Genomic DNA, 24059 nt, shown 5'->3' on the forward strand with positions numbered 1-24059 from the left:
TGTAAGGCTCACCAGCCTGTAATCACCTGAATTATTCTTGCTACCCTTCTTAAACAAAACAACATTGGCTATTTCCAATCCTCTGGGTCCTCCCCTGTAGTAAGAAGTCTCACAACATCAGGTTAAAGTCCAACAGGTTTATTTGGTAGCAAAAGCCAAAAGTGGCCTTTGCTACCAAATAAACCTGTTGGACTTTAACCTGGTGTTGTGAGACTTCTTCCTGTGTTTACCCCAGTGTAATGCTGGCATCTCCACAAAGTCCTCTCCTGTAGCCAGTGAGGATACAAAGATTTCTCTCAAGGTCCCAGCAATTTCTTCCCTAGCCTCCCTCAGTATTCTGGGGTATATCCCATCAGGCCCTGAGGACTTGTCTACCTTAATGTTTTTCAAGAACCCCAATACCACCTCCTTTTTGATCTCAACATGACTCAAACTATCTACACACCCTTTCCCAGACTTTCACGCACCAAGTCCTTCTCTTTGGTGAATACTGACACAAAGCACTCATTTAAAATCTCACCATTTCCCCAGGCTCCAAACATGGATTCCCTCTCCTGTCCTAGAGTGGGCCAACCCTCTCCCTGGCTACCCTCTTGCTCTTTATGTATAAAAAGCCTTGGGATTTTCCTTAATCCTGCTGGTCAGTGCCTTTTCATGACCCTTTTAGCCTTTCTTATTTCTGGCAAAATAATTGTTTTGCAACACGGCAATCAAACTGTTAGGGCACATTCATCGAGGATAATGGGTACGGATTGCCAATTTACAAATTTAGAAAAAGTAGACGAAATGATGAGGAACCAGGGTCATCTGATACTCACATGTTACAGAATTATCAGAACCAGTTAACTGAAGTAGACTAGATATCAGTAGAGGAACACAAACCTTCTGACGAAATAGAACAGGCCATTTTTTATTTGCCTGAAGGGTCCAGTCAATGGAAGGATTCCACTGTCATTAGTAGAGCAGGGAAAGCCACTGGGAAATATAAAGACTGGTTGAATGTACAGAATACAGGAGAAGCTGTCAGGACCATGGATTGGGAACATCAAGTTCAATAATGCAGGGCACAGAAATGTAGCGCCAGTTCAGATAGTAAGTCCGATAGTGAAGGTGATCACAGGAAGAGATCGAGAACTATTGAAGGAACATCCCACAGCAGGAGGGAAAGATCAAGCAGCAGTCAGGAAAGATTCCCTACGGCAGGAAAGATTATTTTAATGATCTTCTTCGCTCTGTTAGCTACAAAGGCCCGGGAATGCAAAACAACGATCTTAAAGCTGCCTTTTTGCAGGGGCATCAGCTTCAGACAGACATCTTTCTCCGTCTTCCCAAAGAAGCAGCTAACACGGAAAGGATAATCTGGAAATTTAATAAATGTGTGTATGGGTTGAATGATGCGTCTAGAGTTTGATATTTTTCAGTAAGGTCAGTTTAATTAAAGTCACGCTGTCGCCAGTTGAAAGTAAATCCTGTGATGTTTTACTGGAATTATGAGGGAAATCTTTACGGTGTATGCTGATGATATTTTGTGAGGTGGTAGGAGTGATTTTGAAGCTATGATAATCTCTGGGCTGAGGAAGGAATACAGTAAAAAGTCTGACAACACCAGGTTTTAGTCCAACCGATTTATTTGATAATAGACTCACAAGCTTTCGGGGTTAGCTCCTTCGTCAGGTGAATGGAGAGTTCTGGCCTCATACAGAGCATATAAAGCACAGACAGTTTACAGATTACTGATTAGAATGCGAATCCTTACACCTAACCTGCTGTTCAAGACCTGAAGTGGCTGACAATGTGAGTGGAAGGAGCACTGATCACAGGTTACAGAGATGTGTATTGTCTCCAGACAGTACAGTAAGTAAGCATTCTCCAAGGCGGCCTTCACGACACACGACAGCGCAGAGTCGCTGAACAGAGACTGATAGCCAAGTTCCGCACACATGAGGACGGTCTCAACAGGGATCTTGGGTTCATGTTGCACTATCTGTAACCCCCGTGACTTGCCTGGGTTTGCAAAACCTCACTTACTGTACTGTCTGGAGACAATACACATCTCTGTAACCTGTGATCAGTGCTCCTTCCACTCACATTGTCAGCCACTTCAGGTCTTGAACAGCAGGTTAGGTGTAAGGATTCGCATTCTAATCAGTAATCTCTAAACTGTCTGTGCTTTATATGCTCTGTCTGAGGCCAGAACTCTCCATTCACCTGACGAAGGGGCTAACCCCGAAAGCTATTATCAAATAAATCGGTTGGACTAAAACCTGGTGTTGTCAGACTTTTTACTGTGTTTACGCCAGCCCAATGCCGGCATACCCACATCCTGAGGAAGGAATTCAGGGTTGGAAGTCAGACAATTACCCAGTAGAAGTCACTGATACGCAAAGGGACCACTGGTGGCACTGGGTTGTTGGTGAAGAATTGTGTGTGAAGTTGGATCGAAGAAATAAAAGGTATTTTGTGAAGAAGCAGAACCCATGTCTCCCTTACTCCACAGCAGCCGAGACGCTCAAACACACTGTACCTTACCCAACTCCCCACCCTCTCACACACTATACCCCATCCAACTCCCCAGCCTCGCACACACACTGTACCCCATCCTACTTCACACACACTGTACCCCACCCTCTCACACACACTGCACCCCATCCTACTCCCTACTCCCCACCCTCACACACACTGCACCCCATCCTACTCCCTACTCCCCACCCTCACACACACTGTACCCCATCCAACTCCCCACCCTCACACACACTGTACCCCAATCAACTCCCCACCCTCACACACACTGTACCCCATCCAACTCCCCACCCTCACACACACTGTACCTTACCCAACTCCCCACCCTCACACACACACACTGCACCCCATCCTACTTCACACACACTGCATCCCATCCTGCTCCCCATTCTCACACATACACTGTACTCCATCCTACTCCCCACCCCCTCACACATACAAGTGCATAATGTGTATGCCATCCAACTCCCCTTTTGCACAATGTTCCCTATCTCAATGTGTTCTCTGTCTTGCTCTCTCTGTTTGCTCTCAATACTTCTTTCACTGTCTCACTCGCTCTCCCTCTCCATATCCTACTTGATCTGTCTCTCTTGCCCAATCTCTCCATTTCTACATTACTCTCCTCATGCTCTCTCACTATCTTACCTGGTTTCTCTTCCTCTCCATCTTCATCTTATTTTATCTGTCTCTCCATTGATCACCACACCTTTATCTCTTTCTCTCACTTTCTCTCTTTCCCTTCTAAGCTCCTAATCTTCTGATTGTGAAGATGGAAGAAATGCCAGTGTGATGGACTGAGTTTACAACATGTCCAGCTCAATATTACTCTAACCCACTGATACCTGAGATGAAAGGTTTAACTGTTGTGTCCCATACCACAGAGTCGCGGCTCAGAATTCAGGTGGGAACTCGTCCAAAATATTGATAAAGAATGAGAATAATTTCCAACATTTAGTGATTCAGTTAAAAGAATACATTTCCTCAGACTGAAGCTCTGGGGATCTCAGCGAGATGAGAATTAGTGGTCGCCGTACATGTCAGCCAGCTTCTTGAAGCGAGGGCCCCAGTCACTGAGGTAGTTGTAATCCTGGTCTGAGTCCGAAGCCCTGGATGTGATGGAGCTCAGAGTCTCAGCGAGAGAGCCTTCACCCTCGTAGTCGTAGATCAGAGCAGTGTCATATGGTGGGGCATTTGGATCATTATCAGCCGCATCCAATCCCTACAAAAAGACCAAAGGAAAAGTTAATGAGGAACACAATAATAGCACATGGCACTGCTGGGGAGAGAGGTCAGAGCACCCGGCACTGCCAGAGGGGAGAGGTCAGAGCACCCGGCACTGCCAGAGGGGAGAGGTCAGAGCACTCGGCACTGCCAGAGGGGAGAGGTCAGAGCACCCGGCACTGCCAGAGGGGAGAGGTCAGAGCACCCGGCACTGCCAGAGGGGAGAGGTCAGAGCACCCGGCACTGCCAGAGGGGAGAGGTCAGAGCACCCGGCACTGCCAGAGGGGAGAGGTCAGAGCACCCGGCACTGCCAGAGGGGAGAGGTCAGAGCACCCGGCACTGCCAGGGAGAGGTCAGAGCACCCGGCACTGCCAGGGAGAGGTCAGAGCACCCGGCACTGCCAGGGAGAGAGGTCAGAGCACCCGGCACTGCCAGGGAGAGAGGTCAGAGCACCCGGCACTGCCGGGGAGAGGTCAGAGCACCCGGCACTGCCAGGGAGAGAGGTCAGAGCACCCGGCACTGCCGGGGAGAGGTCAGAGCACCCGGCACTGCCGGGGAGAGGTCAGAGCACCCGGCAATGCCAGAGGGGAGAGGTCAGAGCACACGGCAATGCCAGAGGGGAGAGGTCAGAGCACACGGCAATGCCAGAGGGGAGAGGTCAGAGCACACGGCAATGCCAGAGGGGAGAGGTCAGAGCACCCGGCAATGCCAGAGGGGAGAGGTCAGAGCACACAGCAATGCCAGAGGGGAGAGGTCAGAGCACACGGCACTGCCAGGGGGAGAGGTCAGAGCACAGCACACTTCCAGGATAGCTAGTGGTATAAGGCAGTACTGGCACATGGGATTATGTAAGTTTATACAGGCAACATTAGTTTAAAGTTTTTATTAGTGTCACAAATAGGCTTACATTAACATTACAATGAAGTTATTGTGAAAATCCCCTGGTTGCCACACCCCTAGCACCTCTTCAGGTACACTGAGGGAGAATTCAGCTCGGCCAATGCACCTTAACCGGCACATCTTTTGGAATGCGGGAGGAAACTGGAGCACCCAGAGCAATCCCACACAGACAAGAGGAAAATGTGCAGACTCCACACAGACAGTTAATGGTAGGGCTTTGGGGAGAGTTACAGAACAAAGAAATCTAGGGGTACACATTCATAGTTCCTTGAAAGTGGAGTCACAGGTGGACAGAGTGGTGAAGAAGGCATTCGGCATGCTTGGTTTCATTGGTCAGAACATTGAATACAGGAGTTGGGACGTCTTGTTGAAGTTGTACAAGACATTGGTAAGGCCACACTTGGAATACTGTGTACAATTCTGGTCACCTTATTATCGAAAGGATATTATTAAACTAGAAAGAGTGCAGAAAAGATTTACTAGGATACCAGGATTTGATGGATCTAGTTACAAGGAGAGGTTGGATAAACTGGAACTTTTTTCTCTGGAGCGTAGAAGGCTGAGATGTGATCTTATAGAGGTCGATAAAATAATGAGGGACATAGATCAGATAGATAGTCATTATTTTTTGCCAAAGGCAGGGGAGTCTAAATCAGGTGCAGGTCAGTGGGACTAGGCAGAAAGATGGTTCAACACAGCCGAGAAGGGCCAAAAGGTCTGTTTCTGTGCTGTAATGTTCTATGGTTCTATGATTCAAGAGGGTATAGGTTTAAGGTGAGAGGGGAGAGATACAGAAGTGTCCAGAGGGGCAATTTTCTCAAACGGAGGGTGTGAGTGTTTGGAACAAGCTGCCAGAGATAGTAGTGGAGGCAGGTACAATTTTGCCTTTTAAAAAGATAGTTTTAGATAGTTACATGGGTATGATGGATATAGAGGGATATGGGCCAAATGTGGGCAATGGGGATTAGCTTCAGGGTTTAAAAAAAAGGGCAACATGGACAAGTTGGGCCGAAGGGCCTGATCAATGACTCTATGACAGTGACGCAAGACAGGAATTGAACCTGGGTCCCTGCGCTGTGAGGCAGCAGTGCTAACTGCTATGCCACCATGCTGATTAATATCAGTGTATGATGGGGATGGGTGACTTCACGGGATGTAATGTTCGTGGATAGTTTGTATTTACAATGAGTTATTTATCAGCTTCTCAAATCCATAAGTTATAGGACAGATGTCAGGGGTAGGTTCTTTACCCAGAGGGTGGTGAGGGATTGGAATGCCCTGCCTGCTGCAGTTGTAAATGCGCCTAGTTTGGGGGCGTTTAAGAGGTCTGTGGACAGGTTTATGGGCGAAAAGGGATTGGTTTAGGTTAGTGGGTCATTGTTGTTGTTTTTTTTTTAACTGGTCGGCGCAACATCGTGGGCCGAAGGGCCTGTTCTGCGCTGTAATGTTCTATGTTCTATGTTCTATAAGATGCAAACTGTAGGTATGGTATTCTTAAATAATTTTATACTATACTTATAGTTGTATTTATTAGACCCATATCCAGTTAGATAGTTAATAGTCATTAATAACAATAGTTAATAAGCTGGTTTCCTATATTAACAAACTGTTTTTCCATTGGGTCAGTGAGATTGGCATCACTTGGTTAGAGGTGTATTATTGTACCAGGTGAGTTAAGTTTATAATGCAGATACAAGTCACCCTGCAGTTAATAAGAACACAATGTGCAAATGGCCAAATTGAGAGGATTAGAGTTTGTCCCAGTGGCACCGACTCCCCCTTTAGAAACTCACCTCATTAATGAAATCCTTGATGTCGTTGGGATCAGCTGGCGGTTTCCTTGGATACTGTGGCTGCCCGTAATTAAAGGGAGCATCTCTTCTGATTGGTTGCTTTCCTCTGATTGGGGTTGGGGGCAGGATTTCATCCGGGTTCCTTAACTGGTCAATATTATAAGCATCCTGGGGAAATAAACCGCACTGTTACTCAGAGCCAGAGCGCATAGAAATCAGTAACTGTATTTCCAGGACAGAAATGTATTGTATGCAGGCATCAAACAGAAACTCTCACTATTGTATTTTACTGACTGGTTATTTCCTGTGATCTTCCTCAAGCTCAGAAAAGCTGTAAACTACTAAACAGCATAATTAACCAGTAAATTAATAAGTGGATGGAAGCAATCACACCAGTGATCTGTAGCAGTTATAATTTACTGATCTCTCAATTTTAGCAATGTGTGCTGTGCTAAATTTTAATATAGATTGGTCATATGGATAGAACTTAGCAACAAGAAAGGGATAGTCACTCTGATAGGATTATAGACCCTCCCAATAGCCAATGGGAACTAGAGAGCAGATTTGTAGAGAGATTGCATATAGCTGTAAGAATAATAGGGTAGTATTAGTGGGAGATTTTAATTTCCCGCAGTATTCACTGGGCCACTCAGAATACAAAGGGCCTGGACAGGGTGGAATTTGTTAAATTGTCCAAGAAAGTTTCCTGAATCAATATATAGAGATCCTACTCGGGAGGATTGAACACTGGACCCCCTCTTAGGAATCAAGGTCGGGCAACTGACTGAACTGTAGTTGGGGAGCACTTTGGGTCCAGTGACCAGAACGCTATTCGTTTTAAAATAGTTATGGAACATGATAAGAAGGGTCCACAGGTTAAGGTCGTAAACTGGAGCAGATTTTGGGGACATTAGGCAGGATCTAACAGAGGTCGATTGGGTGAAGTTGTTTGAAGGGAAAGGAACAACTGGCAAATGGGAGGTTTTTAAAAGTCTGATATTAAGAGTTCAGGAGCAGTAAATTTGGTCAGGAAGGCGAATGGGATGCTGGCCTTCATAGCGAGGGGGATTGAATATAAAAGTAGGGAGGTCTTGCTGCAGCTGTATAGGGCATTGGTGAGGCCGCAGCTGGAGTACTGTGTGCAGTTTTGGGCGCCGCACCTGTGCAAGGATATTTTGGCCCTGGAGGGAGTGCAGAGGAGGTTTACTAGGCTGATACAGGAGTTGAGGGGGTTGAGCTATGAGGAGAGGCTGAATAAACTAGGCTTGTACTCGCTAGAGTTTAGAAGAATGAGGGGAGATCTCATTGAGACGTATAAGATGATGAATGGGATGGATAGGATAGAGGTGGAGAGACTCTTCCCGCTCAAAAAAGACAGTAGGACTAGGGGGCACAGCCTCAAGATAAAGGGGAGGCGGTTTAGAACGGAGTTGAGGAGGAACTTCTTCACTCAAAGGGTGGTGAATCTCTGGAATTCTCTGCCCGTTGAAGTGGTGGAGGCTGCCTCGCTAAATATTTTTAAGAAGCGGGTTGATGGGTTTTTGATAAGAGAGGGGATTAAGGGTTATGGGGAGAGGGCGGGAAAGTGGAACTGAGCCACAACAGATCAGCCATGATCTTATTGAATGGCGGGGCAGGCTCGAAGGGCTAGATGGCCTACTCCTGCTCCTATTTCTTATGTTCTTATGTTCTTAGGATGAAGGGAAAGGCTGGCAAGTTTAGGGATCTCTGGCAGATGAAGGATATTGGCGCTCTGGTCAGGAAAAAGAAGGAAGCATTCATTGGGTTTAAGCAATCAGGAACAAGTGAATCCCTCAATGAATATAAAAGTGTAAGAGTGCAGTTCAGAGGGAAATCAGGAGGGCAAAAAGAGGGTACGAAATGGATCTGGCAGAATAATCCCAAGAGGTTCTGTGGCTTTATTAAGAGTAAAAGGGTGGCTGCAAGAGAATAGGTCCTGTTAAAGATCAGCGTGGCTGTTTGTGTGTCACAGGAGATGGGTGAGATTTTTAATGAACGTTTCTTCTCTCTGTTTACTTCAGAGAACCTCATGGGTGCTAAAGAAATAGGGGAAATAAGAGGTGATGTCTTGGGCCAGATGCATATTACTAGGGAGGAGGTATGTGCAGCCTTAAAGGTAGATAAATCCCCTGGGCCTGATCAGATGCATCCTCGGATCTTCTGGGAGGCTCAGGAAGAAATTAGAGAGGCCCTTTCAGAGATACTTGCTTCATCGCTTTCCACTGGCAAAGTTCTGGAAGACTGGAGGGTGGCTAATGTTATTCCGTTGTTTAAGAAGGGTGGCAAAGACAAACCAGGGAATTACAGGCTGGTGAGCCTGACATCAATGGTGGGTAAGTTACTGAAGGGGATTTTGAGGGACAGAATCTACCATCATTTGGATAGTCAAAGTCAGATTAGGGATAGTCAGCGTTGCTTTGAGTGGGAAACTTTTAGAGTATTTTGAAGAGGTAACCAGGAGGATAGATGATGGTGGGGCAATAGGTGTTGTTTATATGGACTTTAGCAAGGCTTTTGACAAGGTCCCGCATAGCAGGCTGGTCTGGAAGGTTAGATCACATGGGACCCAAAATTGGCTCAATGGTTGGAAGCAGAAGATGATGGTCAAAGGTTGTTTTTTGGACTGGAGGCCTGTGACTAGTGGTGTGCCTCAGGAGTCAGTGTTGGGATGTGTTATTTATATAAGTGATTTGGATGTGAATGTACAAGGCATGGTTAGTAAGTTTGCGGTGATACTAAATTAGGATGTATTGTTGATAGTGAAGAAGATTATCAAAAATTACAGGTGAATCTTGATTAGTTAGGAAGTGGACCGAGGACTGGCAAATGGATTTCAATACAGATAAGTGTGAGGTTGCATTTTGGGAAGTCAAACTCGATTAAGACTTATACAGTTAATGGTAGGGCCCTGGGGACTATTGAGGAACAGAGGGACCTAGGAGTACAAGTACATAGTTCATTGAAAGCAGTGCCACAGATGGACAGAGTGGTGAAGAAGGCGTTTGGCACATTGACCTTCATCAGTCAGAGCACTGAGTGTAGGAATTGGGACATTATGTTCCAGTTGTACAAGTCATTGGTGAGGCCACACTTGGGGTATTGTGTACAGTTTTTGTAATAGGTAAGACATTGATAAAACTGGAAAGAGTGCAGAGAAGATTTACAAGGATGTTGCTAGGACTAGTGGGCCTGAGTTATAGGGAGTGGCTGGACAGGCTAGGACTTTATTCCTTGGAATGTAGGGGAATGAGGGGTGCCCTTATTGAGGGTTATTAAATCATCAGGGGCATTGATAGGATGAACACAGACAGTCTTTTTCCCCAAGATAGGGGAATTGAAAACTAGAGGGCATGGGTTTAAAGTGAGAGGTGAAAGATTTAAAAGGGACCTGAGGGGAACTTCACGCAGGGGCTGTGCATATATGGAATGAGCTACCAGAGAAAGTTGAGGCAGGATAAATAGCAACATTTAAAAAGCATTTGAATAAGTACATGGGTGGGAAAGGATTAGAGGGATATGGGCCAAATGCAGGCAACAGGGACTAGCTGGGAGGGTGCCATGGTCGGCATAGACTGGTTGGGCTGAAGGGCCTTTTTCCGTGCTGTATTGCTGTATGACTTTTTGGCCAGAATTTTACCGTCCCACCCACCAAGGAATTGGAATGGGCGAGGGGTGGACCACTGAAAGGTCCATTGATCTTGGGTAGGATTTTACGGTTTTGAAATGGGCAAGGCTGGAAAAACCCACCCTATAATTCTATATACAAGTTCCCTGAATGTTAACTGTTTCACAAGATTGATTACAGTCATCTAGACTAGAGAACTATTAAGAACCAGTCTCTATCTGCCCCGCTCTGCGTCCTCCTCTCTCATGTCTCTCTTTCCATCTTCTTCTTTCTGTCCTTTTCCAAATGTTTCTTCCTTTCTCCGTGTGTGTGTGTGTGTGTGTGTGTGTGTGTGTGTGTGTATATATCTGCGTGTCTTTCTCTCACTGTCTGATTCTCTTGATCACTGATAGAAATGTAGGGAGAGAAGGAGGTCCTCTTGAGCCTATTCTGTCATTCAGTGAGATCATGGCTGATCTGTAACTTCCTAATCCATCCACTTGGCCTTTCTCCGTATTCCTGAATAACTGTAGTTAACAAAGAACTATCAATCTCAGATTTAAAATTATATTGTATGCCAGGAATGGGGATTATATAAGGAGTGGTGGGGATTATGTCCTGAGAAGTGGGGATATATACTGAGGTGTGGGAATTATATATGGGGATGAGAATTATTTATGAAGGGTGGGGATCATACAGAGGGGTACGGGTTGTATACAGAGGGGTACGGGTTGTATACAGAGGGGTACGGGTTGTATACAGAGGGGTACGGGTTGTATACAGAGGGGTACGGGTTGTATACAGAGGGGTACGGGTTGTATACAGAGGGGTACGGGTTGTATTCAGAGGGGTACGGGTTGTATACAGAGGGGTACGGGTTGTATTCAGAGGGGTACGGGTTGTATTCAGAGGGGTACGGGTTGTATTCAGAGGGGTACGGGTTGTATTCAGAGGGGTAAGTGACCAAAGAGGTGGATGGGGGTAAGGCAGTTGACGTGGTATATATGGATTTTAGTAAGGCGTTTGATAAGGTTCACCATGGAAGGCTTCTGCAGAAAATGCAGATGTATGGGATGGAGGGTGATTTAGTTAATTGGATCAGGAATTGGCTAGCAGATAGAAGACAGAGGGTGGTGGTTGATGGAAAGTATTCGTCATGGAGTTTAGTTACAAGTGGTGTGCCTCAGGGATCTGTTTTGAGGCCACTGCTGTTTGTAATTTTTATAAATGATCTGGATGAGGGTATAGAAGGATGGATTAGTAAATTTGCTGATGACACCAAAGTCGGAGGAGTGGTAGATAGTGAAGAGGGGTGTCATAGTTTACAGAGAGACTTGGACAAGTTGCAGAGCTGGGTCGAGAGGTGGAGGATGGAGTTTAATGTGGAAAAGTGTGAGGTAATTCACTTTGGCAGGAATAACAAATGTGTAGAGTATAGGGCTAACGGTAGGACTCTGAATAGTGTTGACGAACAGAGGGATCTAGGTGTATATGTGCATAGATCCCTGAAAGTTGGAAATCAAGTCGATAAAGTTGTTAGGAAGGCATACGGTGTCTTGGCGTTTGTTGGTAGGGGGATTGAATTTAGGAGCCGCAACGTCATGTTGCAACTGTACAAAACTCTGGTGCGGCCGCACTTGGAGTATTGTGTACAGTTCTGGTCCCCACATTATAGGAAGGATGTGGAGGCTTTGGAGAGGGTGCAGAGGAGGTTTACCAGGATGTTGCCTGGTATGGAGGGGAGGTCCTATGAGGAGAGACTGAGGGATTTGGGGTTGTTTTCGTTGGAAAGAAGGCGGCTAAGAGGGGACCTTATTGAAACATATAAGATGATTAGAGGTTTAGATAGGGTGGACAGTGATAGCCTTTTTCCTCGGATGGAGAAAGCTAGCATGAGGGGGCATGGCTTTAAATTAAGGGGTGGTAGTTATAGGACGGATGTCAGGGGTAGGTTCTTTACCCAGAGGGTGGTGAGGGAATGGAATGCCCTGCCTGCTGCAGTTATAGATGCGCCAAGTTTGGGGGCATTTAAGAGGTCCGTGGATAGGTTGATGGATGGGAAGGGATTGGTTTAGGTTAGAGGGTCATTGCTTTTTTCTTAATTGGTCGGCGCAACATCGAGGGCTGAAGGGCCTGTTCTGCGCTGTAATGTTCTATGTTCTATGGGTACGGGTTGTATTCAGAGGGGTATGGGTTATATTCAGAGGGGTATGGGTTATATTCACTGTACAGTGCCACATGTTTGATGCTCCTTGGGGAGATCCACACTGACCTGATCTTCCTCGCCTCCTCCCTGCTCATCATAGTTTAAAATGTTGTCCCGAATGTCATCTTCAGAAGCAGTCAGGAGTCCCTTGTGATGGTGTCGACGATGAAGGCAGTCAGAAACTGCTACAAGCAGAATGAGAACTGGGACAGTGACAGCACAAGGAAGAGAGAGAGAGAGAATACAAGTCAGCATGACAATCACAATGATCTCAACATAGGAACTGGGCTCCCCTGGACCAGGCCAAAGTATTCCTGTCTTTGAGTTTCTTATTTTTCCTTCTTTGTGGATATTGCTGGCTAGGCCATCATTTATTGCCCATTCCTAATCTCTCTTGAGATGGTGATGGTGAGCTGCCTTCTTGAACCATTGCAGTCAATATGGTGGAGGTACACCCCACAGTGCTGTTAGGGAGGGAGTTCCAAGATTTTGACCCAGCCACAGTGAAGGAATGGCAATATATTTCCAAGTCAACTTGGTAAGTGGTTTAGAGGGGTACTTCCAGGTTCCAGTGTTCCCAGGTATCTGTGGCCCTTGTCCTTCTAGGTGGTAGAGGTCACCAGTTTGGAAGATGGTGTCAGTGGAATCCTGGTGACTTGCTGCAGTGCATCTTGTAGATGATACATGTTGTAGCCTGCACTGGAGAACTACCATCCGAGATGCCTTCACAACATTCTCCAAATGTGATGGGGAGATGCCGTTGTTGGACTGGGGTGGGCACAGTAAGAATTCTCACAACACCACGTTAAAGTCCAACAGATTTACGTGGAACCACGAGCTCCTTCATCACCTGAGACTTCTTACCGTTTTCCAAATGTGGCAAGAAAAGCACACTATCCCTTGTCCTCTTCCAAACCAGTGCGCCCAGTCCCAGTGGATAGGACACATCTTTCATATGTCTGACATCAGACACCCAGAGAGTTTATCCTGAATTCAGTTACAGCAGGAGAATCCAGGATGGCAGTAGAAAAACTTTAGGGGTGTCCTCAAAAAATCCCTAAAGAGGTCAAACATTCCTGCTGACTTATTAGAGGCTCTGGCTTGTAACTGACCCACATAGAGAAGGTTTGTTCGAAAAGGCACTGAACACGTTGAGAGACTTCATTGGTAACACTCAGAGGTGAAATTGAGATGATGGAGAGAACTCTCAAACTCCCAACACCTAATTTACCCAACCCTTCAAACCACAACTGTCCCACATGAAACAGCCTGAAAATCGTGCTTTGACCTATCAGCATTTCAGAATCACAGTGCAATTGAGTCAGCCTTGATCCTAAGGGATTGCTAAGAGGAAGTAGATGACACGTGGCTGCCACTTCCATTGGTTGTGGAGGGAATGAATGTTTGTGAATAAGGTGACAATCAAGCGGGCTGCTTTGTCCTGGATGGTGTTGGAGCTTCTTGAGTATTTTTGAAGCTGCACTCATCCAGGCAAATGAAAATTATTCCATCACACTCCTGACTTGTGCCTTGTAGATAGTGGACAAGCTTTGGGAAGTCACAAAGTGAGTTACTCAACAGAGGATTTCTAGCCTTGGCCGATTCTGTTAGCCAGTATTTATATAAAGAACAGTACAGCACAGTACAGGCCCTTCAGCCCTTGAAGTTGTGCTGAGCTATGTCCAAACCCAACATCACCAAGATCAAGCTATCCCTCTCCCTATCATTCTGGTGTGCTCCATGTGACTATCCAATAAACACTTGAAAGTTCCTAAAGTGTCCGACTCCACTATCACAGCAGGCAGTGCATTTCACACCCCAACCACTCTCTGAGGAAAGAATCTACCTCAGACATCCCTCCGATATCTCCCACCATGAACCTTAAAGTTATGCCCCCTAGTAACAGCTACATCCACCCAAGGAAATAGTCTCTGCACATCCACTCTATCTATCCCTCTCATCATCTTATAAACCTCTATTAAGTCGCCTCTCATCCTCCTCCGCTCTAAAGAGAAAAGCCCCAGCTCCCTCAACCTTTCCTCATAAGACCTACCCTCCAAACCAGGCAGCATCCTGGTAAATCTCCTCTGCACTCTCTCCAATGCTTCCACATCCTTCTTATAGTGAGGTGACCAGAACTGCAAACAGTATTCCAAATGTGGTCTCACCAGCGTCCGGTATAGTTGCAGCATTAGCCCACGGCTCTTAAACTCAAACCCCCTGTTAATAAATGCTAACACACTATAAGCCTTCTTCACGGCTCTATCCACTTGAGTGGCAACCTTCAGAGATCTGTGGATATGAACCCCAAGATCTCTCTGTTTCTCCACATTCCTCAGAACCCTGCCGTTGACCCTGTAATCCGCATTCAAGTTTGTCCTCCCAAAATGAATCATCTCGCACTTATCAGGGTTAAACTCCATCTGCCACTTTTCAGCCCAGCTCTGCGTCCTATCAATGTCTCTTTGCAGCCTGCAAGAGCCCTCCACCTCATCCACTACTCCACCAATCTTGGTGTCATCAGCAAATTTACTAACCCACCCTTCAGCCCCCTCTTCCAAGTCATTGATAAAAATCACAAATAGCAGAGGACCCAGCACTGATCCCTGTGGTACACCGCTGGTAACTGGCCTCCAGTCTGAAAACTTTCCCTCCACCACCACCCTCTGTCTTCTATGAGACAGCCAGTTACTTATCCAATCGGCCAAATTTCCTTCTATCCCATATCTCCTTACTTTCTTCATGAGCCGACCATGGGGAACCTTATCAAACGCCTTACTAAAATCCAGGTATACGACATCAACTGCTCTTACCCTCGTCTACACACTTAGTTCCCTCCTCAAAGAATTCAATCAAATTTGAGAGGCAGGACTTACCCTTCACGAAACCGTGCTGACTATCCTGGATTAAGTTACTTCTTTCCAAATGGTCCTAAATCCTATCTCTCAGGACCCTTTCCGTTAACTTACTGACCACCGAAGTAAGACTAACTGGTCTATAATTACCAGGGTCATTCCTATTTCCTTTCTTGAAAAGAGGAACAACATTTGCCACTCTCCAGTCCTCTGGCACAATCCCCGTGGACAGTGAGGACCCAAAGATTAAAGCTAAAGGCTCCGCAATCTCATTCTTGCCTCCCAAAGTATCCTAGGATGTATCCCATCTGGCCCAGAGGACCCATCGACCCCCAGGTTTTTCAAAATTGCTAATACATTTTCCCTCAGAACATCTACCTCCTCCATCTTATCAGCCTGTATCACGCACTCATCCTCAAAAACATGGCCCCTCTCCTTAGTGAACACTGAAGAAAAGTATTCATTCAACGCCTCTCCTATCTCTTCTGACTCCATGCACAAGTTCCCACTACTATCCTTGACAGGCCCTAACCTCACCCTGGTCATTCTTTTTTCTCACATAAGAGTAAAAAGCCTTGGGGTTTTCTTTTATCTGACCCGCCAAGGACTTCTCATGCTCCCCCCTAGCTCTCCTAAACCCTTTCTTTAACTCATTCCTTGCTACCTTGTAACCCTCAAGCAACCCAACGGAACCTTGTTTTTTCATCCTTACATATGCTTCCTTTTTACTCTTGACAAGACATTCAATCTTCTTTGTGAACCATGGTTCCCTCACTCGGCCATTTCCTCCCTGCCTGGCAGGGACATACCTACCAAAGACACGCAGTATTTGTTCCTTGAAGAAGCTCCACTTTTCGCTTGTGCCCATATCTGACAGTTTCTGCTCCCATTTTATGCTCCCTAATTCTTGCTTAATTGCATCATAATTACCCCTGCCCTAATTATAAACCTTGCCCTGCCGTGTGACCCTATCCCTCTCCATTGCAATAATGAAGGACACCGAATTGTGGTCACTATCTCCAAAGTGCTCTCCCACAAACAAATCTAACACTTGGCCCAGTTATACGGCTAGTTCAGTTCAGTTTCTGGTCAATGGTACATCCCAGAATGTTGATAGTGGGGGATTCAGTGATGGGAATGTCAAGGGGGAATGGTTAGATTTTCTCTTGTTGGAAATGGTCATTGCCTGGTAATATGTGGCAAAAATGTTACTTGCCATTTGTAAGCCCAAACCTAAATGTTGTCCAACAGTGGATAGCCTAAAAGCGCCGGGGACCTGAGTTCAATTTCTGGCTTGGGTCACATCTATGTGGAGTTTGCACATTTTCCTTGTGAGTTTCCTCTGGGTGCTCTGGTTTCTTCCCACGGTCTGAAAGATGTGCTGGTTAAGGTGCATTGGCCATGCTAAATTCTCTCTCAGTATATCCAAAATGGCATCGGAGTGTGGCGACAAGGGGATTTTTACAGTAATTTCATTGCAGTGTTAATGTAAGTCTACTTGTGACACTAATGAATAAACTTATTTAGCTTCAGTATCAGAGGAGTTGCAAATGGTGCTAAACATTTTGTAATAATCAATGAACATTGTCACTCTGGGAATTGTATCAGAGTGATTGAAGGCATCAGGTTACTAAGAAGTGTTGGTGGCAAAGTCTAGCTGTCCTCACCTCCCTTTAGATGCTGGTTTTCCCAAAATCTAGTTAGCCCAACAGGTTGGTGTGAAAATGGAGACTGCAGCTGAGGTTTGGAGCCTTAGTATAATATTTCAATGGCAAACTTACCATTTGGGAGAAGATTGGTCACCCACAGGCTTATCCCACCTTTGATAAATCTGGAAGTTTGGGTTTGGCTTCTGTTTTAACCTAACTCAACACAAACCTAAATCGTAGAATTTCCCCACAGGCAGCTAACATTGAGCAGAAATGGAGAAGCCTCTTGCTGTTGGTGGGAGTTGAAATTGCCCACAATCAATCAGAATTTTCATCATCTGTGGCAGCTCATTCAATCCTCATTATCTGCTCTTGCACCAGCCCAATTCCCCCATGACCTTCGCAGTTCCACCTTCAGACAGAACTACGGAGAAAACCTACAGGATGGTGCACTGGAATTCACTGGGCTGTCAGACATCTGTTCCAGAGCACAGCACTGTAACTGGCACTCAGAACCACAGTCTGATTCACATTAAACTCTCTAACTGGGATATGTAACACTGTGCACAAACAAGTGCTGGGCCATTGGGTCAGGCGGTTGGAAGTTTAAGCAGACAGTGATACTCACAGAGTAATAGCAGGACACTGGCGAGAATCACCATCGCAGCACCAAAGCTCAGACCCACATTGGTACCAAGAAGTGCAGCTATTCCTGGAGTGCAATCTCCTCTCACACTGCAGAAACAGACGGTCACATTCAGCGTGTGGTCCTGGCTCAGGCGAGGCTCCCCTGAATCACTCACTCGAATCTGGAGGCTGTAAGTTCCCTCACTGACATCCGGCCGGGCTCTCAGCTGAGAGTGTGTATCTGTCACAGCAAGAATAGAGAAGCTGAAAACCACTGCGATCTCATAACCTCTCCACAGCTTTCTTCCTGAATCCCACACTCTATCTGTAACATTCTCACAATAATTCTCAGTGCTCCAATCTCAATATTCCAAAATTCAGAATCTGAAGTGAAAGCTCTGTAACGCACTAATCCAGAATCAGGACAGGGAGCAGCTTGGGCGAGGGATAGGTTTGGGGATCAACGTGGGGATTGGATTGGGGTTGATGAGGTTTTAGGATCAATCACAGCCCATGGAAGTTACTGGGAAGTAAATTCCAGCAGCCTCATTAGGGGAGGAGTGAGCCTATCCGCTTAAAGACTGGAAAGAGGGCTCATACAAATCTGGGGAATGATGGGAGGGTGGAGAACAAGGGATCGATTCATATCCACACCATTTAAATTGTCTTCAGGCCCCAGGACTAGAGAGGGTCAGAGCAAGAATTTATAATCATTGAATTCCTAAAGTGCAGAAGGAGGCTATTTGGCCCATTGAGCCTGCACTGACAACAATCCCACCCAGGCCCTACCCCAGTTATCCCACATATTTACCCTGCTCATCACCCAAAGGTAAGGAGCAATTTAGCACTAACCCGCACATCTTTGGAGTGTAGGGGGAAACTGGAGCACCCAGAGGAAATCGACGAAGACACAGGGAGAACGTGCAGATTCCACACAGTCACCCAAGCTGGGAATCGAACCCAGGTCCCTGGTGCTGTGAGGCAGCTGTGCTAACCATTGTGCCACCGTGCCGCTCCAATAATTTAAGATTTTTTGCCAGGTTGTTGTTATCAATTGGAAATGATCAGGTTTGACAGAGAGTAAAGCTTCTGCTGAACTATTCCATCCAACACTCACTGTCGATCAGTGAGTGGCACTCAGTCCACTGAGTGATTCAGACTTCCCAACTCATTTCACCTTCAAACTGCAACACCCACCCTCACGCTGACCCCACCCCACCACTGTGTCCCTCTCCTACACATCCTTCTCCCACTTTACATTTTACCCACCATTTAAGCGGCTAATTGTCCAATTCTGGGAATATTCAGAATCTTCCGGAACAATCTCAAAATGAAAAGGTTCAGCATGAGGCTCTAGATCTCCATCCACTGCCCAGATGAGGACTCCGTTCTCCTTGTCCCACTGACGGCACAGGAAACCAAGTTGTGGGTAGAGGACAGGGGGAAAATCATTGACCTCAGTCACATGTATCTCCAGGGTCCCTGTTGCTGTGAGTGGCGGATCTCCTGTCATCACAGACATCAGAAGTTAAAGAATTACTCTGAGCTCCCAGCACAGATATACATCCCATTCCCTTCAAGCTACACACGGATGAGATTTCATAACCCAATGCTACATCAGTCTGGGTCAAGGGCTATGGAAATAGATTGCACAGATGGTCATAGTCTGGAGTGTTTACCAGCCATCAGGGAGTGGGGCGAGAGAGAGAGGGGAAAAGTCAGAGGGAGTGAAGAAGAGGAATGCCGTGGGGGAGGATAAAGGGATGGTGGAGGTATGGAAAGAGAAAGGAAGAAGGTCACATCAGGGAGGGGCAAGTTAACTGAATGCTTTGTATCAGGAGACGGTCACACCACCTAGGATAGAGTCTTCTGGGGAAATGGTCAGAGACAGGAGGGTGTGACTGCAGTTGAGACAGGTATGGGAATTCAGAGGGCAGGAGTGTCTCCATTTGTCCAGCAGCTTTGAGGTTGTATTAGCTTGTTTGGATGAGAGTGGGGACTGCATTGTGGATGAGCTGACTAACCATAGCACCATGGTACAGGAAGCCATTAAAGTGAAGGAGCAAAAAAGGAATGTAGTGCAAGTAGGGAACACTAAATTGAGGGTGATTGACACTGTTCCCTGTAGCAAAGAGCAGGAGACCAGATGGCTAGCCCAGTGCCAGTGTTCAGGACATCTGTTCAAGACTGGAGAACTTGCAATGGGATGCAGAGGATCCATTTGTTGTGGCCTAGTAGGTATAGATGACAGTTTTAAAACTAGGAAAGAGGTTCTGCATCATCAGTAAGATGACCTAGGGAATAAGTTAAAAAGCAGAAGCTCAAAGATAATAGTATCTAGGTTATTACTTGAGCCATGTGCAAATTAGCATAGGGCAAATAAAATTAGGGAAATGAATGTGTGGCTTTACGAGATTTACGAGAATGGTTCCAGGAATGAGGAACTCCAGTAACATAGAAAGATTGGACAGGTTGGAACTATTTTCTTGAGAGGAGATTTGAAGGTCCTGGGTACAGTAGATAGGGAGAAACTGTCCCCATTTTTGGAAGGATTAAGAATTAGAGGGCACTGATTTAAGATCATTGAGAGAAGAAGTAATGGTAACATGAAGACAAATGTTTTCACATAGTAAATGCATAGGAGCTGGAATGCACTGCCTGAGCATTCGGTAGAAGCAAGTTTAATTGAGGCATTCAAGAGAGAATTGGACCATTATCTGAAATTAAACATTTTCATGTCTATGGGGAAAAGGTAGGACAATAGCATGAGGTGCATTATTCCTTCAGAGGGTCTGCACAAAGATGGTGGACCAAATGGCCTCCTGTGTTTCAACCATTTTATCATTCCATCATCGATAGCAGTAAATCCAACTCACCAAAACATTGAGAGGAGATCCTGGGTCTGAGCTGGCACAGAAATTACAACCTGAACTATTGTTATCATCCTGTTTCATTACTCTAATTCTTATTAAACATTAATATGGACCTTTGGGGCTGAATGGCCTATCACTGCTGTAAAGAATTTGCAATACTCTATTAATTGCTTTCTTACTATTTATGACACTAGTTATTATCCTGATTCCCACTTGATTACTCTGCTTTATAATAATAATTTTTCTTTCCAGTTTACTTCTCTATCAGTCCATCATTTCATGTTTATTGATGTCTGTTGGTAACTTGCTGTTTTATCCCTGTGTACTTACCACTATCAGTTGCTGTGATTACTGCTATGTATTGATGGTTGAGTAGGAATGGAGATCTGCGCTCAATATTCTGCTGAAGAATTATCTCCCCTGTGTTCACATCGACTATCAGCCAATCAGCCGGATCATACTGAATCCCGTAACTGGAACATCGGAAAGGACAGAATTAGTGTTCCGGAGAAATACCCAAAAACATGGAAAAAATAAACATGGATCTAGCTAAAAAATCTCAGACGTGGGAAAATGTCCAGGAAGCTCCACCATGTGGCGGTTCCCCTCCCAGTCACTCACCATCCTGACTTGGAAATATATCTCCATTCCTTCACTGTCATTGGGTCAAAATCTCCCTAACAGTGCTATGGGTGTACCTACTGTTACTAGAGAGGTAGTGCTTGGTAGACTAATGGGACTGAAGGTAGACAAGTCCCCGGGTCCAGATGGAATGCATCCCAGGGTCCTGAAAGAAATGGCATAAGTAATAGCAGATGCCTTAGTAATTATTTAATAAAATTTGCTGGACTCTGGGGAACTCCGGAGGATTGGAAAACAGCTAACGCTAAAACGCTGTTTAAAAAAGGTAGCAGACAAAAGGCAGGGAATTATAGGCCGGTGAGCTTAACGTCCATAGTTGGAAAAATGCTAGAATCCATCATCAAAGAAGAAATAGCAGGACACCTAGGAAAGAACGGTTTGATCAAGCAGATGCAGCATGGATTCATGAAGGGGAAGTTGTGTTTAACAAATTTACTGGATTTTTATGAAGATGTGACTAGTGCGGTAGACAGAGGGGAACCGGTGGATGTGGAGTTTTTAGATTTCCAGAAGGCGTTCGATAAGGTGACTCACAAAAGGTTGCTGCAAAAGGTTAGGGTGCATGGAGTTGGGGGTAAGGTGTTAGCGTGGATAGAGGATTGGTTGTCTAATAGGAGGCAGAGAGTTGGAATCAATGGGTGCTATTCTGTTTGGCAGTTGGTGACTAGTGGAGTGCCGCAGGGATCGGTGCTGGGGCCTCAACTGTTTACCATTTACATAGACGATCTGGAGGAGGGGGCTGAGTGTAGGGTGTCAAAATTTGATGATGGCACGAAGATGAATGGAAAAGCGAATTGCGTGGAAAGTCTGCAGAGAGATCTGGATAGGCTGTGAGTGGGCGAGGACCTGGCAGATGGAGTATAATGTTAGCAAGTGTGAGGTTATCCACTTTGGTAGAAATAATAGTAGGAGGGATTATTATTTAAAGGGTGAAAAGCTGCAGCATGCTACGGTGCAGAGGGACCTGGGGGTCCTTGTGCACAAATCGCAAAAACCCAGTCTGCAGGTGCAGCAGGTGATCAAGAAGGCGAATGGGATGTTGGCCTTTATAGCGAGGGGGATAGAATATAAAAGCAGGGAGGTCTTGCTGCAACTGTACAGGGCACTGGTGAGGCCACAACTGGAGTACTGTATGCAGTTTTGGTTGCCTTATTTGCAAAAGGATATATTGGCCTTGGAGGGAGAAGGTTCACCAGGCTGATAGTGGAAATGAGGGAGTTAGTTTATGAGGAGAGATTGAATAGACTGGGTCTGCACTCGTTAGAGTTTAGAAGGCGGAGGGGGGATCTTAAAGAGACTTACAAGATAATGAAGGGGATGGATAGGGTAGAGGTAGAGAGATTCTTTCCACTTAGAAAGGAAAACAGAACTAGAGGGCACAGCTTCAAAATAAGGAAGGGGGGGCGCAGTTTAGATCAGTGTTGAGGGGGAACTTCTTCACTCAAAGGGTGGTGAATCTCTGGAATTCTCTGCCCATTGAAGTGGTGGAGGCTACCTTGCTGAATATATTTAAGTCACGGGTAGATAGGTTTCTGATAGACAAGGGAATTAAGAGTTATGGGGAGAAAGTGGGAAAGTGGAACTGAGCCACGACAGATCAGCCATGATCTTATTGACTGGCGGGGCAGGCTCGAAGGGCTAGATGGCCTACTCCTGCTCCTATTTCTTATGTTCTTATGTTCCACACCACATGGACTGCAGCAGTGTAAGAAACAGCTCACAATCACCCTGAGGGGTAATTAGGGATGGGCAATAAATGCTGGCCTCATCCAAATCCCAGAAGTGAACAAATAAAATAAAGAAAGGGCATGGAGATAAAAAAACATAGCTCAGGAGAAAATAAAACCCAGACATGGGATAAAATAAGTGCAGATATTGGGGAAAACATCTGAAACATGGGGAAAATAAAACTGCTGATAGAGGCAACACATTCAGACACTGGGGGAAAATACATCCAGATACCGAGGGACGGTGTCTCGATAATCGGGGGGGACGGTGTCTCGATAATCGGGGGGGGACGGTGTCTCGATAATCGGGGGGGGACGGTGTCTCGATAATCGGGGGGGGACGGTGTCTCGATAATCGGGGGGGGACGGTGTCTCGATAATCGGGGGGGACGGTGTCTCGATAATCGGGGGGGACGGTGTCTCGATCCCGGGGGGAATACACCCAGACTAGGGAACAGGAAGTTTGGGATAGTCAGGGAATTAAGCAATTAACAGTCAGCCTGACCTGATATTCTGTTGTTGCTTTGTGTCAGGATCAGTGACTGTGTAAACTGTCAGAATGCTTCCTGCTGTTAACCCTTCTGGCACACTCAGTTTGCGAGGGTCTTCCACAAAGCTGGGGGCTTCGTTCACGTCAGTGACTGTCACAATGACTTTCGCGGAGGAGCGGAGAGTTTGAGGCGCTCCAGGGGTAACAGCTTCCTTGTTCTTTGCTTCCACAGTCAGGATATGCTTGTCAGCCTTCTCATAATCAAGATTCTGAAACAGACGGCAGCAAAATCAATCTCCATGTGTGACTTCTTGTGTTCTCTAACCTTTTTCCATTGTCTCAGCTTTTCTCTCCCCCCCACCCCTCCACTGATCCCTGTCCTGACCTGAGTCTGAAGATCTGGAGGCCAATTGTACAAAAGCAACTTACGTTTAACATGGCAAAACAGCCCATGGTGTTTCACACAAGCAGTATGAAATAAAACATGTTACTGAGTAACATAAAGAGTATTTGGGCAGAATTTAAAAGCTAGGTAAAGATTTGAAGAAACGTCCTGTAGTGGTGATTGTAGCTGTCTCCACATTACCTGCTGCAGCTGAGAGCCACTTACAGCAGAGTCTGAGACTGATCCTTTCAGAGGACCTGCCCTGTGAAACATTGAGCCAAGCAACACTTCACTACTTCAGAGCTCAGTCCCTGACTCTGTGTGTGAGTTATTCTGTCTGACATTGTGGGATGGACGGTGATGTTCCTGGGTTCTCCTCAGTAGCAATGAGAAATAATTTAATAATAAAAACCCAGCTTGCAGGTGCAGCAGGTGGTCAGGAAGGCGAATGGGATGCTGGCCTTCATAGCGAGGGGGATTGAATATAAAAGTAGGGAGGTCTTGCTGCAGCTGTATAGGGCACTGGTGAGGCCGCAGCTGGAGTAC

General features: G+C 45.9%; 1 protein-coding gene across 1 annotated transcript in view; it reads right to left on the reverse strand.

Moving 5' to 3' along the window:
• Positions 1-2948: 2948 nt before the first annotated feature.
• cdh15 (cadherin 15, type 1, M-cadherin (myotubule)) overlaps positions 2949-24059 on the reverse strand; it is an 83943-nt gene continuing 62832 nt past the window's right edge. Inside the window, exons 8-14 of the mRNA XM_080188050.1 lie at positions 23144-23397; positions 20600-20742; positions 18666-18902; positions 17398-17637; positions 12332-12468; positions 6435-6602; positions 2949-3739 (exon numbers count right to left, since the gene is read on the reverse strand). Coding sequence (XP_080044176.1) covers positions 3539-3739; positions 6435-6602; positions 12332-12468; positions 17398-17637; positions 18666-18902; positions 20600-20742; positions 23144-23397 — 1380 coding nt within the window. The 3' untranslated portion in view covers positions 2949-3538. The remainder of the gene's footprint in view (positions 3740-6434; positions 6603-12331; positions 12469-17397; positions 17638-18665; positions 18903-20599; positions 20743-23143; positions 23398-24059) is intronic.

The sequence above is a fragment of the Carcharhinus amblyrhynchos genome, chromosome 4 (genome assembly GCF_965287045.1).
Source record: "Carcharhinus amblyrhynchos chromosome 4, sCarAmb.v2.hapA, whole genome shotgun sequence".
NCBI lineage: Eukaryota > Metazoa > Chordata > Chondrichthyes > Carcharhiniformes > Carcharhinidae > Carcharhinus > Carcharhinus amblyrhynchos.